The 15,844-nt window shown below is 44.5% G+C and overlaps 1 protein-coding gene across 4 annotated transcripts in view; it reads left to right on the plus strand.

The window, feature by feature from the left end:
- FRMD4A (FERM domain containing 4A) overlaps positions 1-15,844 on the plus strand; it is a 331,795-nt gene that overhangs the window by 23,133 nt on the left and 292,818 nt on the right. The window contains exon 1 of one of the 4 annotated variants that reach the window (XM_032620669.1): positions 8,789-8,947. The exons of the other annotated variants lie outside the window; for them this stretch is intronic. Within the exon in view, the coding sequence (XP_032476560.1) occupies positions 8,789-8,947 (159 nt within the window). Of the gene's footprint in view, positions 1-8,788; positions 8,948-15,844 lie in introns of those variants that run through there. 4 annotated transcript variants of the gene reach the window in all.

The following is a 15,844-nucleotide window of genomic DNA, read 5'->3' on the forward strand; positions in this document are numbered from 1 at the left end:
AGCTAGTTTTCCTTATAGGTTTTCAGATGGTTTCATGGCCTGGGTGGGTATAATTACATTTTTCCACTTGCATCTTTAAAGGGCATTACATTTCTTTCCATCTCCTGTTTCCGTGGCCCTCCTTCCTGTGCAATTTTAGGGTTGCCAATTGAGGAAAAGGACCTCTTGCAAATTAGGAGACACAGTGAGCCTTGGGTTAAGTAATATGGGCCGCTTGGCCTCTGTCAGAAATTGGGAAGACATAGGAGAGATCTAAATAAGAGGACTTTTAGATGGCTGATACGGGTACCTGCTGGAGCCTTACTTCCTCCTTGTCTGTGCACTTGTATTTTGGCAGGTCCCAACTCAGCTGCTTCTACCTGCAGTTCATTAGGCCCCTCTAGGAGCTTGACCACTGCTGTAAAGGGAAGGATGTGAAATTCCCTAGCACAGGCAGACGGAGGAGGGTTCAGCCAGCCATGCTTTCCCTCCAACCTTGCATCCAGCTGTGAACCCCTGGCTTGTCTGTCCTTATAGCTTTCGGTCTGTTTGCTCTCAGCCCACCAATTTCCGGCCTTCTGGTTGACCTGGACTCTAACTTCATCGTTCACAGATATTTTGACTGCCCGCTTTGAACTCATTGATTTACCTTGACCTTTAAACTCTGGGTGACTCTGGATATCTGTGACCACTGACATGCTTTCCTAGCCATAATTTGCCTAGATCTCCAACCCCAATATAGTTCTTGGTTTTCCACCTCTGTTGCTAAATCCTAAGCTATCTCTATTATCCTTGGTTAGCCATGGATGCAGAACAGACCACGCTACCCATAATCAGGCTAATTTATATGGTTCCGAATAAATATTTTTATCCATAAGAGATCTTCATGAGAATGTACAGTATTAAACTCTTCAGTGGTAGTTTAGGTAACTCACTACATTAACAAGCTTATCCTAAAACAGGCCTAATTTTGTATATATCAAAGGATTTGCTTCTTGGTTCGCTTTGAATTTGTAATACAAACGTCCAGTTCATGGACTGTTCCGGTCCCCCTTGACAAACTCAACTAAAGAACTCATGGTTGCTTTTTGTTTTGTTTTATGTGTTTTGGGGTTTTCTGTCATTACTATGGAGATTGTTTCATGAGAGGAATTTTATTAACTCTAGAAAACGTGATGGACTAGAATAAAACAGATTTGTTGACACAACCACGTTGGAACACAGTCTCTGGAACCAGGCATAGCTGCGGGACTTCTGGGCTTGGTGGTACTAAGGGTGAAGAGCTCTGGGGTGGGCCAATGTGATGGTCAGGAGATAGTCTCCCAGCTGGGTTCTTCGGATGGCAGACATCCTTTATTTCTCCGCTTGCTTTTTCCCCTTGGGAAAAGCATTCCAAGAAAGCAAGGGGAAAATGTAGCATAGAGAATGGCTTCCCAAAGTCATTATCTCACCAAAATGGCATCTGACCTACAAAAGTGGCATTGACCACACGTCCATTAGCAAGGCCATTCCATCCCCATTCAGCAAGCCTCCAGCATTGCCATTGTCATAGTGCGTCATGTCTTCACAGCCAAGTAAGAAAGGGGATGTAGGGCTAACCCTGCATGTCTGCTCTTTGAGAAACCAAATCAAGAAGAACGGAAACTCCTATTATGTATCTTAAACTACTCCAGGGTAGACTTTATGAACACGTGTCACCCGAGAGCAGCAGGAAAAGCCACAAGCCCATGCTTTTCTATAAAGTACACATTTTCATTCATTCTTTGTCATTACATTTCTATTAAGCTCAAGACGCTGAGGATTTAAAAAAAAAAAAAGTAGGTTTGCTACGTTAGAAGGAATTTTAGAGAAATGAGTAACAAATTTCTTCAAACCTTCTAATATGTTATGAACAACAGAAGACGTAAGAACATCAGGCCCGCAGTTGGGGCAAGGGTTAAAAGGAATTTAAGCTATAGGTAAAAAAAGTAAGTGTTCCTCTCCTGATTTACCTCTTACCAATTCTACTTGCCTTCCTTTATGTCTGGAGGAGAAACATTAACTTCTTCCTCACTGAGTTATCCTTAAACCTTTTCACAGCTTCTAGACACAAGTCTTCTAATATCTTGGTTCCCACTTGGAGGGAAAGTTATCTCTCAACAGCTCTCCTCTGAGCAGTTAATTCGTCTTAATCTCCCTCCATGAGAAGGAAAAAAAGATGGTTCTCAACGGAGGGCAGGACCTCCTCCCAACTTTACAACTTCACTCCCGACAGGCCCCAGACCGTTGCCCCTCCAAACGCTCACAGCCCCGAAACAAAACAAGGCATCTATTTTTTTTCATGTAAGGCCATGACCGCATAAACACAGGCTTGCAAAATATATGCTCAAAAATCATCCTTGGCCACTGAGTCCCACGGAAACCAAGTAACAGGAGATTAAGAAAGAGAAGAGCTGGGGGGCGTTTAGTTTCTCTTCAGGGTCTGGACTGATTTGATTCAGGCAGCCCTGATTGTATTTCTACTGGGGCCTGGCATGTATATGAGAACTGACTTTCGTAACCAGGGTAATTGATAGGATGACATCACTCTTATGGCCCTAGGATCCCTTGTATAATGGTTTGTAGCACTTGCGGGAAATATTTCTAAACATAGCTCTTGGCGTGCAGCTCTGGAGCGCTCGCTTAAGCCAGAGGGCAGCTCCTGCCTTTCTGCTACTTTCCCAGGGACCCAAAATATTTTTATGTACACAGCCGAGCATTTTTAAAAAATTATTCTCCTACCCCCAGATGATCAGAGTGCGCTCCCCAGCATTTATATCAACGGGTGTTTTGGGATCCCAGGTTGAGGAATGATGACTCTTTGTCAGAGCTGGGATGTTTTCCAGACCCAAATATGGGATTCAGTGAGTTAGTGAGCAGTTCTGAAACGCCTCGGGATTTCAAGAGATTGTTTGGGTTTGGGTTTTGCATGTCTCCCACTCACTTCACCAGACAAGTGCTATTTCTAAATATCCTTTTCCCAAAGAGCTGGCACTGGGATTATAAAGTGACAAATGGGAACTTGCAAAAGCGTTTGGAGTTTCGATCCCAATGGTGGGCGTGAGGGTGTCAGAAGGAGAGGAGGGGGAGGGGAAATTCTGGGCTCTTCTGCGCCTTCTGCCTCTGCTTCCCCAAAGTCCATCTGCATGCTTGGGGCTAAGTCAGGAAAGACAGGCCAGCCCTCGAAAGGCAGCACTGCCCCACTCTACCCAAAGCCATATCTTAGAACCCAACCAGGAAAGTAAGATCGCTACCACTTCATAACCACTGGGATGGTTATAATCAAAAGGACAGACACTAACAAGGTTGACAAGGATATGGAGAAATTAAAATCCTCAGACACTGCTGGTGGGAATGTAAAATGGTGCAGCAGCTTGGGAAGACAGCTTGACAGTTCCTCAAAAGGTTAAACATGGAGATATCATATGATCCAGCAATGCCACTTCTAGGTAGCTCTCCAAGAGAGATGGAAAATATACCTCCACACAAAAACCTGTACATGAATGTCCATAGCAGCATTATTCATAATAGCCCCAAAGAATAAACAACCCAAATGCCCACCAATGGATGAATGGTTAAACAAAATGTGTTATCTCTACACAATGGAATTTTATTCAGTAAGAGAAAGACATGAAGTGCTGATACAGGCTACAGCATGAATAAACCTTGAGAACATTATCCTCTGTAAGAAAAGCCAGGCACAGAGATCACATTTATGTAAAACGTTCCGAATAGGCAAATCTATAGAGACAGAAAGTAAATTAGTGTTTGCGGGTGGCTGGAGGAAGGAGGGAGAAAAACGGGTAGCTGAGGGGTGTGTGGTTTCACTTTGGGCTGATGAAAATGTTCTGAAATGAGGTCGTGGTCAAGGTTGTACAACCCAGTGAATACACTAAACGCCATTAAATTGTGTCCTCTAAATGGGTAAAGTGTATGGTATATAAATTATATCTCAATCATGTGTTCTTTATTAAAGAATACTAGCAAAGAATGATGGGCCACCTTCATTTAACAAATAAAGTTTCCAGTTCTGCCCAAACTGGCATTTTTGGTTGCACGTGGAGATTTAATAACAAAAGCATTCAATGGATGGAAAGAACTATTTGTGCAATAGACTTCAACCCAAGTTTGATCCTGTGTTGGAAGTCATGGCGGGGAGGGGATATAGAATTAAAACGTGAGTTAGTAGCTAAGGCTGGAAAGGTCTGTGACACAGAAATGTTGACTGTACACAAAACCCAAAAGAAATCTGCTTTCTACAAAACCTAAAGATAGGGTTGAGAGGTGTTTCTGAGCACACCCCTGCTTTTCCACTCACTGTTGTGGATTCGTTTGTTTTCCAGCACCTTCTCAGGCTCACTTTGGAATACGTTGCCTGTTTATCCTCTTTAGGTCTTCCAAAAGAACAGATGTGCCTTTTAGTAGGCCTTAATTCTGGCTGAAACGTCTTGGCATTGGGTCTCAACTGGACCGGGCCTTGATGTTGGAGAAAGTGCCCTTTCCCTTCAGGTTCTATCAGCAAAGGATAACATAACACAGGGGTCCCCAACCCCCGGGCCGCAGACCACTACTGGTCCGCAGCCTGTTAGGAACCGGGCCGCACAGCAGGAGGGGAGCGGCCGTGGAGGAGCGAAGCTTCATCTGCTGCCCCCCATCGCTCCCCATTGCTCCCATTACCGCCTGAACCGTCCCCCGCCTTCTGTGGAAAAATTGTCTTCCACGAAACTGGTCCGTGGTGCCAGAAAGTTTGGGGACCGCTGACATAACGCATCTAAGAGAATCTTTTAAAAAATGCTATTTGTGCCTCCCAGTAGCTGAATTTAACCTGACATAGAGTATGGGAGTTCTCCAGTCAGTCTTATGGCTGACATTTTCTAAAATAGATGTCAGTAAATAATCAGTGAATAATTAAGATGGGTTAATTAGATTGCCTTTCTGAACATATTTCTTCGGTTGCTCTAAATAGACTTCTCCGCATGTGTGCCATTTCCTGTCTTTGTGTATTTGCTAATTTTGTCCCTAATGACACTACGCATTACTTCCAACTTAAGAGTTTTTCCAAGTTCTTCTCAAAGCAGTAATTATGTCTGAAAACATCCCTGGAGTCAAGCAAAGGCGTTTACTGCTTTCTTAAAAATTCCTCTGTCTTTTCAAAAACAGTGAGGAAAGTCTGGGAGCAGGGCTGAAAAATCCCAAGGCATGGAGATGGAGGGCGCTGGACCAAGGGTGGAGCAGCTGAGAGAGGGCGGCCCAGGTAGGGCCCTGACAAGCCTCCCCCCTGCTCCCCGTGCCCTACGAGGCCCCACCCACCTCTCCTGCCTTTGACCTGGGCACGAACTCCTGGCTTCACCAGGCTTGCCTCTCCCCAGGGTTAGCACCTGATTTAGAGCCCCCAGCCTCGGTTCCCTTCCCAAACGTGGAACCACAGAACCAGGACTTCAGTTCTCCCTGTGATGTACCCCCCCAACCCAGGGCAAACGGTAGGCAAACAGGCAGCAGCTGACCCAGTCCTGCCAACTAACTCAACACGTAGACTCTTCACCCCAAACATTAGCAAAAAGGTTCATGAAAGCAGGGGAGATGCAGGGTGGATCTTGACGATGTCTCCTGGGCATCTCACGGTGCTCCTCTCCCCGTTGATACCCAGCAGGTCACCGATTCATTACTCCTTAGGTTTAGTGATCAACTGTCTAAACGGTAAATCACCTAGAAAACCCCAATTTTCTATTATTTTTGAGGAAAGAATAAAGAAAATGATTTAAAGGAGTTGGGAGTCAGTAAGACAAATCCAGGTCATTTGTTGGCCTGGTGAGCCCTGGTGCCATGTCCCAACACCATCGCAATATTCACATGGCCTGGACAGGTCGCTCTGATTTCCTTCTCTGCAACCTGAAGGTGCACACACAGAGACACATGTACACACAGATGCACACACAGACACACAGAGATACACACGTCTGTATCTAATTGCTTGAGCATCATAAATCCCTTTAAAAGCACAGGGCATCACGGTCAATGGTAGCAGTGCTGTTTGCATGCACAGCCTCAGATGCCATCGGGGAAGCTGCCCTGTGAAAGTCTGAATTAGTAACCGAAGGTCTAGGGCAGAAACAGACATGACTGAAGAGACGGGGCCAGCAAAACAGGGGAGCATCCTCCACATGCACTTGGGCATGACCCGTCCCTGTCACCTGTGCCTCCACGGGCTTGAAGACATCTGTTGACACGACCAGGCTCAGACTGCAGGCTCCAGAGCCAGCCTCCGCAGAGGGCATGCCTGTCCCCATGTGCGGTAAAGCCCTCAGGGCAGTTTGAGTAGGTCTTGCTCTTCTCAGGAGTTAATATGTTTATATTCAGCCATGTTATAAAAAAGCTTTATTATGGCACATTTAGACTTCAGAGATTCCCAGACCATAAGCTAAACATATATTTAACTTTTTTTTTTAAGTTTTAAAGTCACATTATTTAATCATAGATTAAAGCAGTGGCTTTAAAATGATCCCTATCCATTCCATAATTACATGCTCTGGATAAGAGCCTGGTTCACAGCCCAAATCCCCAGAGGATGGAGAGTGTGAGCTTGGGGACATAGACAATGCTAACTATGATACAGCTTGCCTTTGTTTTTTCTTGAAAATACCAAGGCAGTTAGCTAATGTTAATGGAACAATCACTGTCCATATACTATTTGGTTTTTTAATTTACCTTTCTTCCTTTCTTTCTTTTTCTTTCTTTCTTTCTGCTTTAGTAAAACTATCTCTGCTGATGTCTTTGTAGAAAGACAAGATTCCTTTGTAACCCCCCCCCGCTGCCTTTTATTACGGGGTGTGTGAAAATAAAGGAGTAACACACAGGAATGAAATCATGCAGGTTTACCCTGGAGCCATGACTCAGGGGAAAATGATAGAACTCATCCAAGAAGAGTTTAAATGAAAATGGTCTTCACATACTCATTACATGAATGAATACATGGATCCACAGCAAAAGGAAAAAAAGGGATTCTAAGAAGGTGACTTAGAGAAACACAAATTTGGAAATGATCTCAAGAGTTTTATACTATCAGTGATAGATAATATCCTAGAATTACCTGATCATGGGAAACGCTCCAAAAAATTAAACTAGTGTACATGCCACACCCTGCGTTATCCACTTTAAGAATATCCCCTGATAGGGACTTCCCTGGTGGTCCAGTGGTTAAGACTTTGCCTTCCAATGGAGGGGGTGTGGGTTCGACCGCTGGTTGGGGAGCTAAGATCCCACATGCGTCGTGGCCAAAAAAAGTCGAAACATGAAACAGAAGCGATATTGTAACAAATTCAATAAAGACTTTAAAAATGGTCCACATCAAAAAAATCTTTAAAAAAAGAAAAAAAGAATATCCCCCGACTTAACCCTCACAACAGCCCTGTGAGGCTGGTATGATTTCCATCACTGTGGATAAAGAACTACTAAGTCGGAGAAGTTAATTTGTCTGACCTCACGCAGTAAGTGGTAGGGCCGAATTCAAACTCTTATGTCTGACGTCAGGACATTCTAGAAGGTAGTGACTTATGAGTTCTGTGAGTTATGTTCTACTAGTTTCCTGATGACATTAAAGGTTTGAGTTGAAGAGACAAGATAATCAATCAATATAAAGAATGTGCCGAAGGCAAATATGCCTCAGTGACTACCATGCACTCAAAATGATGTTGAGACTTAAACACGCCCTTCTCTTAACTGTACAGGTTGCGTTATGATGGAATCTTCTCCTACCTCTTCCCTCCTCTTCTGACTTGGGCATCTCGTCTTTTGGTCTATAAGCTATTGAATTAGGAAGCAGATGCCCTTCTGAAACATGGTTTAAAATAATCATAATAAATAAAATAATAACAATAATCAAAACTCAAAATAACTTGATTGACATCTCAAATAGCTGTACCTTGTTTAACTGGAGGTCCTTCCTTGGATTAAGGTCGCCACAGGGCTTATCTAATATGTGATAAAGTCATAGAGCATTTATAGAAAATGACCCTTCGTGGGGAAAAGGATGTAGGCTACGTTTACCCCCTTTATCTGCTTCCCTCCAAAATCGCAGATGTGGGTATTACATCTAATAGATAAGTTTTCTTACTGCCCTTTTCTTCCTAACCTAAACTTGGGAGGTTTCCAAAGTAAATGCCTGGCTTTTTACAAATTGCCCACAGAAATAGCAGTTTTTCCCAGTGTTGATTTAAAAGAAAAAAAAAAAAAAAACACCCAAACTGGCCTTTTGGCTTGCGGTGCAGAAACTCTGGTTCTCGAAGTTTTGAAGAGTTAAGACACTAGATGGAATGCCTTGGGAATGTTGGCACAGAGGCTGAAAATCCATCCCCTTTGTTTCTCACCCTGGATGGAATCCCGGAACCAGGAGCGCACAGCGATGACTCCGGGTTCACGTTCTTCTTTAAATTCTGTTCTGATCTGCGCCGAAAGTCAGCTGGGGGTCCACCGAGGTCCACCGAGTGCCTGTCCACAGTGGGGGAGGCTTAGCTTTACCTAGTCCCTGGGGACTTCCCAGAGGCAGCGAGAAAACATTTTCATTTACGAGCCGTTTGCTCATCCTTGAAGGAAAACAGTCCCAGAAGGTTAATGAGGGTGGTGGGGAGGGAAGCTGGGGGTGAGGATGAAGGACCAGGAGAAGGCAGAGTTATTTGGGTTGCATTTTCCTGGCCTGATGACATCTCAGTGACATTTGAACTTGGCGTTAGGAAAAGAACACAGCCCTGCGTGTGGGTCCTGGGACCAGAGGGGCAGAGGCGGGGCCTGGGCTGGCATGGCTGCGGGGCCGCAGGGCTCCGAGGACCTGCTGAGTGGCTGGGACCGGCTGGTATGGGGCCTGACTTGCCGGGTGCTGAGGACGTGCCGAGGGGGGAACCTGCGGGTCCTGCAGCTGATGCTGAAACCATGGTGCATCTCCAGGGCTGTCTACCAGGTGGGACCCGATGCTCCTCTTCTGTTTCTTTGCAGCATGAGAAAGCCATAGGGGATGGTGGGGAAGGGTCGTCAGCTGTTGTCACTTGTGTAGTATGTCCAATAAATAAAGGGAGGGGTTCGCTTCAGCTGCCGTCTCCTAGGTGTCAGGCGCTGGGAGAGGTGTGTCGTAAGCAGGATCTAACTCAGTTTTCCAAACAACCTGATAAACTAGGCATTTATGGCACCTTTCGGAGATGAGGTTATTGAAAGTCAGGGAGGGACGTAAGTTGTTCAGAGTTACCCAGCTGGTAACTGGCAGAGCCCTGTGATTTACACGCAAGTGAAATACGAGGATGCCCTTTCCACGAGTTCATGCCCCTCTCACAAGAGATGCTGTTTTCTCAAAGAGAGAGAGAGAGAGTGTGTGTGTGCGCGGGCGGGGGGGGGCCCATCCTCACCTCCCTCCCCTTTGGTGGCTCCCCTAGTCAGACATCCCCACACAAAATGTGAGAAAGAGGGAAAGTTTTCTGCAGGAGGGTGGCCCTTCTGAATCGGTTGGCTGGGGATGCAGAGCTCTTAAAAAGGGAGAGACAAGAGAGTCTGCTTTCCCATCCAGACTGGTGGCATGAAGCCAGGTCCCTGCCGGCCACTGGCGTTTCAGTCCTGACAGCCCAGCCTTACCGAGGGGGGTGAAGGCACAGCAGCAAAGGGGTAGCTGTGCCCCTGCCTGGTTCTTGAAGGAAGGTGTCACTAGCTCTTCATTGATGCTTTCTTATAACGCAGTTTATTTCGCTCATTTAACTTGAGTGGCTTGGGTCCTCTCTCTTTGTTTCCAAAACTGCTTGAAAGCAAGCAGGCACAGCTGGCCTTTGTATTTTTAGGCATCGTTTGGCGGTGTAGAATCCCTTAATGAACCGTAATGGCTAAACAACCCAGGACCGTGTAGCCACCCTTCCCCCCAAGCCCTCCTCATGGAATGTCCAGACTTGCATTGAAGGGACAGCTCCTTGGAAAACGCACCCAGGAGCCCTGAGTTGATTTTACAGGGGGGCAGAGTCCTCCCAGAGCCCCCATTCCTTCTTCTGCCCACGGGCAGGTGGGATGAAGACTTTTCAAGTGGCTTGCAGGAAGGGTTGTTTTGTTTTTTGTTTTCAGAATTCTTGTGTCTGAAGGGCTCATACCCGTGGTTACTGTAAACAGCAGCTCTGTCTGTAATAGATCATATATAAGAGAAACTTGAGAGACATCTTCTCAAATTTGACAACAATCTGGAAAGTCTACACAATGTTTCCCATGACGAATTGTGAATCTAAAAGACTTCTGGAAAAAAATCTCCCAGATGGGAGATTCAAGCAGTAACTAACATGGTTAGTTGGTCCATTTTTTTTTTTTTTTTTTTTGAAACCTTGGTTTTAGAGTCAGTTCTCCAACAGCTTGTTGGTGTTTGAGGGTAATTCCTTAGTCCAGATGAGTCTGTCTTATTTGTTGCTGATTACGAATGAGTTTGGGGGTCCTGGCTTCTTACATCTGTCTCCCACTTTCTTTTTATCTCCTATTTGTCCTCTCATGTTTCATCAAGTTACATAAAAATCAAGATTCTAAATCAAGCGAGCAGGGTGGCCTAGCCCCACCTCAGGGGGACTTTTTTAGGAACCTCCCTTTGTGTTACAAGTTTGTTGAAGAGAACACTGAATTATTGGACACCAGGCCTGGAAAACATTTTCTTCCTGCTTCAGCCTCAACTTGCTGCATCAGGCACTTACTGAATAACAGTTGTGTGCCTGGCCCTTGATAGGCAATTGGGACTCAAAGGCTAATCACACCTCATGCTTGTCCATGGTTTGTCTCTGGCCAAGCTGCGCTGGTCAGCCAAGCCAGGCTGGCCAGAGGGCAGATGCCTATGACCCACACAGCCTGTCCTCAGCCAGCAGTTAATTCCCACAGGTGCGTCTGGAAAGCATTTGTGGAGGGGAAAGTCAGGACGGCAGGTCTAAACTAGTTCACTGACCTAAGAGGCCAGGTTGATCAGTTAGCTGTCTGCAGAGCTGGGCTAAAGGGCTTGGAGAAGGAAGGGAAGCTGAAAGCAAAAGGCAGCTGCACTGGGCCTGGGTGAACTGAAGGAGTCCCAGATGAGACTTACCGTCTCCTGGGCAGCTTTACCTGCTCCCAGACCTTTTACCTGCCAGATGGGTAGGTTTCCCACACCAAGCAATTCTGACACGAAGTGCCTGGAGTTAGCACAAGTTCAGGTTAAGGGCTCAGGTTAAGGACTTCCCCCACACTTCAGACACCAACCAAGCAGGGTTGGTTTAATGGGACACGTACAAAATACCAGCCCGTCTTCAGGAGCTCACAGCCTCCTGGGGAAGAGTCAAGAAAACAAATCGAATTTTCAAGGGAGAAACCAATTTTGCTCAGGGAAGACTTTTCAGAAAGTCTTTTATTCTCTCAGAGCCTTTGTTTTCTCAATTATAGAGTATAGCTTCATAGCAGTATAAGGGATAAATCAGGGCATATTTGTGAAAGTGTGCTGTAAATATAATACTAAAGTATATACAAATGGGAAATGTTATTGTTGTTTTATTGAAGTATTGTTGCTGTACAATATTAAATAAATTACAGGTGTATAATATAGTGATTCGTAATTTTTAAAGGTTATATTCCATTTATAGTTATTATAAAATATTGGCTATATTTCCTGTGTTGTACAGTATATCCTTGAAGCTTATTTTTTTTTTTTTTTTTTTTTTTTTTTTTTATGCGTTACGCGGGCCTCTCACCGTTGTGGCCTCTCCCGTTGCGGAGGACAGGCTCCGGACGCGCAGGCTCAGCGGCCATGGCTCACGGGCCCAGCCGCTCCGCGGCATGTGGGATCCTCCCAGACCGGGGCACGAACCCGCGTCCCCTGCATCGGCAGGCGGACTCTCAACCACTGCGCCACCAGGGAAGCCCCTTGAAGCTTATTTTATACCTGATAGTTTGTACCTGTTACTCCCCCACCCCTATATTGCCCCTCCCCCCTTCCTTCTCCCCACTGGTAACCATTTGGTTGTTCTCTGTATCTGTGAGTCTGCTTCTTTTTTGTTATATTCAGTAGTTTGTTGTGTTTTTTAGATTCTACATATAAGTGATCATACGGTATTGGTCTTTCCCTGTCTGACTTATTTCACTTAGCATAATGCCCTTAATGCCAGCATAAGTCCATCCACCTTGTTGCAAATGGCATTATTTCATTCTTTTTTTGGCTGAGTAGTAGTCCATTGTATATATGTACCATATCTTCTTTATCCATTCATCTGTTGATGGACACTTAGGTTGCTTCCATATCTTGGCCATTGTAAATAATGTTACTATGAACATTGGGGTGCATGTATCTTTTTGAATTAGTGTTTTCTTTTGTTTTGTTTTTTGAATATATACCAAGGAGTGGAATTGCTGGGTCATATGGTAATTCTATTTTTAGTTTTTTGAGAAACTTCCATATTGTTTTCCACAGTGGCGGCACCAATTTACATTCCCACCAGCAGTGTACGAGGGTTCCCTTTTCTCTACATCTTCTCCAATGTTTGTTATTTGTGTGTTCTTTTTTGATGATAGTTGCTTCTAAATCTTGGCTATTGTAAACAGTGCTGCTATGAACATTGGGGTGCATTCTCTTTTCACGAGAGCGTTTTCATTTTCTTCGAATATATACCCAGGATTGGAATTGCTGGATCATATAGTAGTTCTATTTTTAGCTTTTTATTATTTTTTTTAATGTACTGTATTCTTACCGCTTTTTATCTTGGGAAAAGTTCATCAAGAGTGCCTTTATTTACTAGTGGTAAGTTTACTAGTGGTAATGGCCGTTTTTATGTATTTCATTTAGGCAATTGTCTAAGGAAAAACCCTCTGTTTTCCTTTACTCTCACTCTGCTTTATACTCACAATGCTTCTGACGCCAGATGGGTAGGTTTTCCACACCAAGCAATTCCGACACTAACTGCCTGGAGTTAGCACGAGTTCAGGTTAAGGGCTCAGGTTAAGGACTTCCCCCACACTTCAGACACCAGTCACAAGTCTCCAGTTTACCCACAACTTCTGGCTGACTTGGCTACAAATTGGAGGTTCCCACGATTCCGTCCTTGGATTTGATCATTTGCTAGAACAGCTCACAGAACTCAGGGAAACACATTTATCAGTTTATTACATGATAAAGGAGATGAGAAAGGATACAGATGAACAGCCAGATGAAGAGATTCAGAGGGCAAAGGTCTGGGAAGGTCCTGAGTGCAGGGGCTTCTGTCCCCGTGGAATTGGCAGGCACCATTATCCCAGCACGTGGATATGTTCACCAACCCAGAAGCTTTTTGAACCCCGTATTTTGGGGATTTTTGTGGAAGCTCCATCACATAGGCATGATCAGTCTGTAACTCAGTCTCCAGCACCTCTCCTCTTCCCAGAGGGTGGGGGTGGGGCTGAAAGTTCCAAGTTTCTAATCATGGCTTGATCTTTCTGGTGACCAGTCCCCATTCTGAAGCCATCCAGGAGCCCAGCAAGAGTCACCTCATTAGAACAAAAGACATTCCTCTCATCCAGGAAATTCTAAGGCATTTAGGAGCTCTGTGTCAGGAACCAGAGTCAAAGACCAAATAGTAGAACAAAAGATGCCCCTTGTGCTCTTAGGAAATTACAAGAGTTTGAGGAGCTCTGTGCCAGAAACGGGGGACAGAGAACCATATATGTTTTTTTCTATTATTTCATAGCAATGTTTTCATGGTTTACAGTTTCTCCATTGGCAGAAGTGATGGCTGTCAGTCCCTAGCTGGACTTTTGATTCAATTGGGGAGCTTTTTTTTTTTTTTTTTTTGCGGTACGCGGGCCTCTCCCTGTTGTGGCCTCTCCCGTTGCGGAGCACAGGCTCCGGACGCGCAGGCTCAGCGGCCATGGCTCACGGGCCCAGCCGCTCCGTGGCATGTGGGATCTTCCCGGACCGGGGCATGAACCCGTGTCCCCTGCATCGGCAGGCGGACTCTCAACCACTGCGCCACCAGGGAAGCCCAATTGGGGAGCTTTTAAAGCAACCCATGCCCAGGTCTGACTCCTAGAGATTCTGATTTAATTGATCTGGTGCCTACATATGTATGTTTTTAAAGCTTTCTAGGTGATTCTATTGTGCAGTCCAGCTGGAGAGCCTCTGAGCTGAAGGAGGCTTATTCCACTGTCAGATAGCAAGCAGATGCTTGCAAAAGCCTCAAGAGGCTGCATCTGAGTCACTGTGGGGGTGACTTAAAAATATATATATATATATTTTTTAGCATCTTTATCGGAGTATAATTGCTTTACATTGTTGTGTTAGTTTCTGCTGTATAACAAAGTGAATCAGCTATACATATACATATATCCCCATTTCTCCTCCCTCTTGCATCTCCCTCCCACCCTCCCTATCCCACCCCTCTAGGTGGTCACAAAGCACTGAGATGATCTCCCTGTGCTATGCGGCTGCTTCCCACTAGCTATCTATTTTACATTTGGTAGTGTATATATGTCCATGCCACTCTCTCACTTTGTCCCAGCTTACCCTTCCCCCTCCCCGTGTCCTCAAGTCCATTCTCTACATCTGCGTCTTTATTCCTGTCCTGCCCCTAGGTTCTTCAGAACCTTTTTTTTTTTTTTTAGATTCCATATATATATGTGTTAGCGTACGGTATTTGTCTTTCTCTTTCTGACTTACTTCATGCGATTCATGAGATTAGTAGGAAGCGATTCATGAGATTAGTAGGAAGCGCTAATAGAGAGCAAAAGGGATTATGTGACATCTAAGAATGAGGGTCACGAATACTGGTTTGACGAGGTTATCATGAGGATTAACTCAATCAAAAGAAGCCCATGGCCTGGCACATAAGAAACACTCAGTAAGTGTTAGTGGGTTTTATTATTACAAGAATAAGTGATCACCCATGGTCGAAACTGTGAAAAGGGTATGATTTGACCCTTAGTACAGCAGTGGCTTTCTCTAGAGCAGGACTCAAGTGTGGCTCTGGAGGGAAACCTTCCTCATTTCCAGATCCCCATCCCAGTCTCAAAACAATGGCTGTAGCTCTGCTGGAGCATGTCAGGCAACGCAGGTCTCTTCCCTGCAGGGACTTTTGTCTTCCTGAAGTGACTCTTCCTCAGGACTTCTTTCTCACAAGGGTTAATCGTGGAGCCTGAATGTTATATAATTGGGGTGAGGATGTTTTAAAAGAAAAATAATAAAAAATTATACAAACTTAGGTGTGGAAGGAAAATCACAACATGTTACAAACAGAAGAAATACCATAAGCATCATGAAATCCAAAATAGTAACAAATTTATTAATTAACTGCCTGATACATCTCTATTATACATTTTTTCCTACATACTTCAGCTGCCTACTCTTCCGTCTGTTCTTCACGAGGCAATGACTTTGTAATATTTTCTGTAGCGAGGGAAGAGAAGGAGAAGTTGATCTTTCCTCTAACATGGCTGATCAAAATCTGTGTTTTTATTACTGTTAGTTGAGAAAGGTCTTGTTCAGATTCACAACTTGTCTTTGGAAATATTGGGCACATTTGTAGGACTGTCAGATTTGGAAATCCTTCTCTCAAGTTTCTTCTATGCATGGTCTATTATCAAACATACTGTTTATAGTAAAACTACAATAAGAGAGAGCTCTAAACAAAGGAATTCTGGAAAAATTCAGTTATGTTCTATTTCCTTTGATAAAGAAAAAATTACATGATGCTTTTACAATTACCTTTTTATATTATATACACTCCTGACAGAGACAACACTTTCACTTTTGACTGGGGGTTATGAGAACCAAACTCTCTACTTATAATTTTGCTGGTCTGTTGAATGGAAGATTTCTCCGCAGACTAGTGTCTGGCTCCCTGCATTTGTATATACATACTTT

The sequence above is a fragment of the Phocoena sinus genome, chromosome 2 (assembly GCF_008692025.1).
Source record: "Phocoena sinus isolate mPhoSin1 chromosome 2, mPhoSin1.pri, whole genome shotgun sequence".
Classification (NCBI taxonomy): domain Eukaryota; kingdom Metazoa; phylum Chordata; class Mammalia; order Artiodactyla; family Phocoenidae; genus Phocoena; species Phocoena sinus.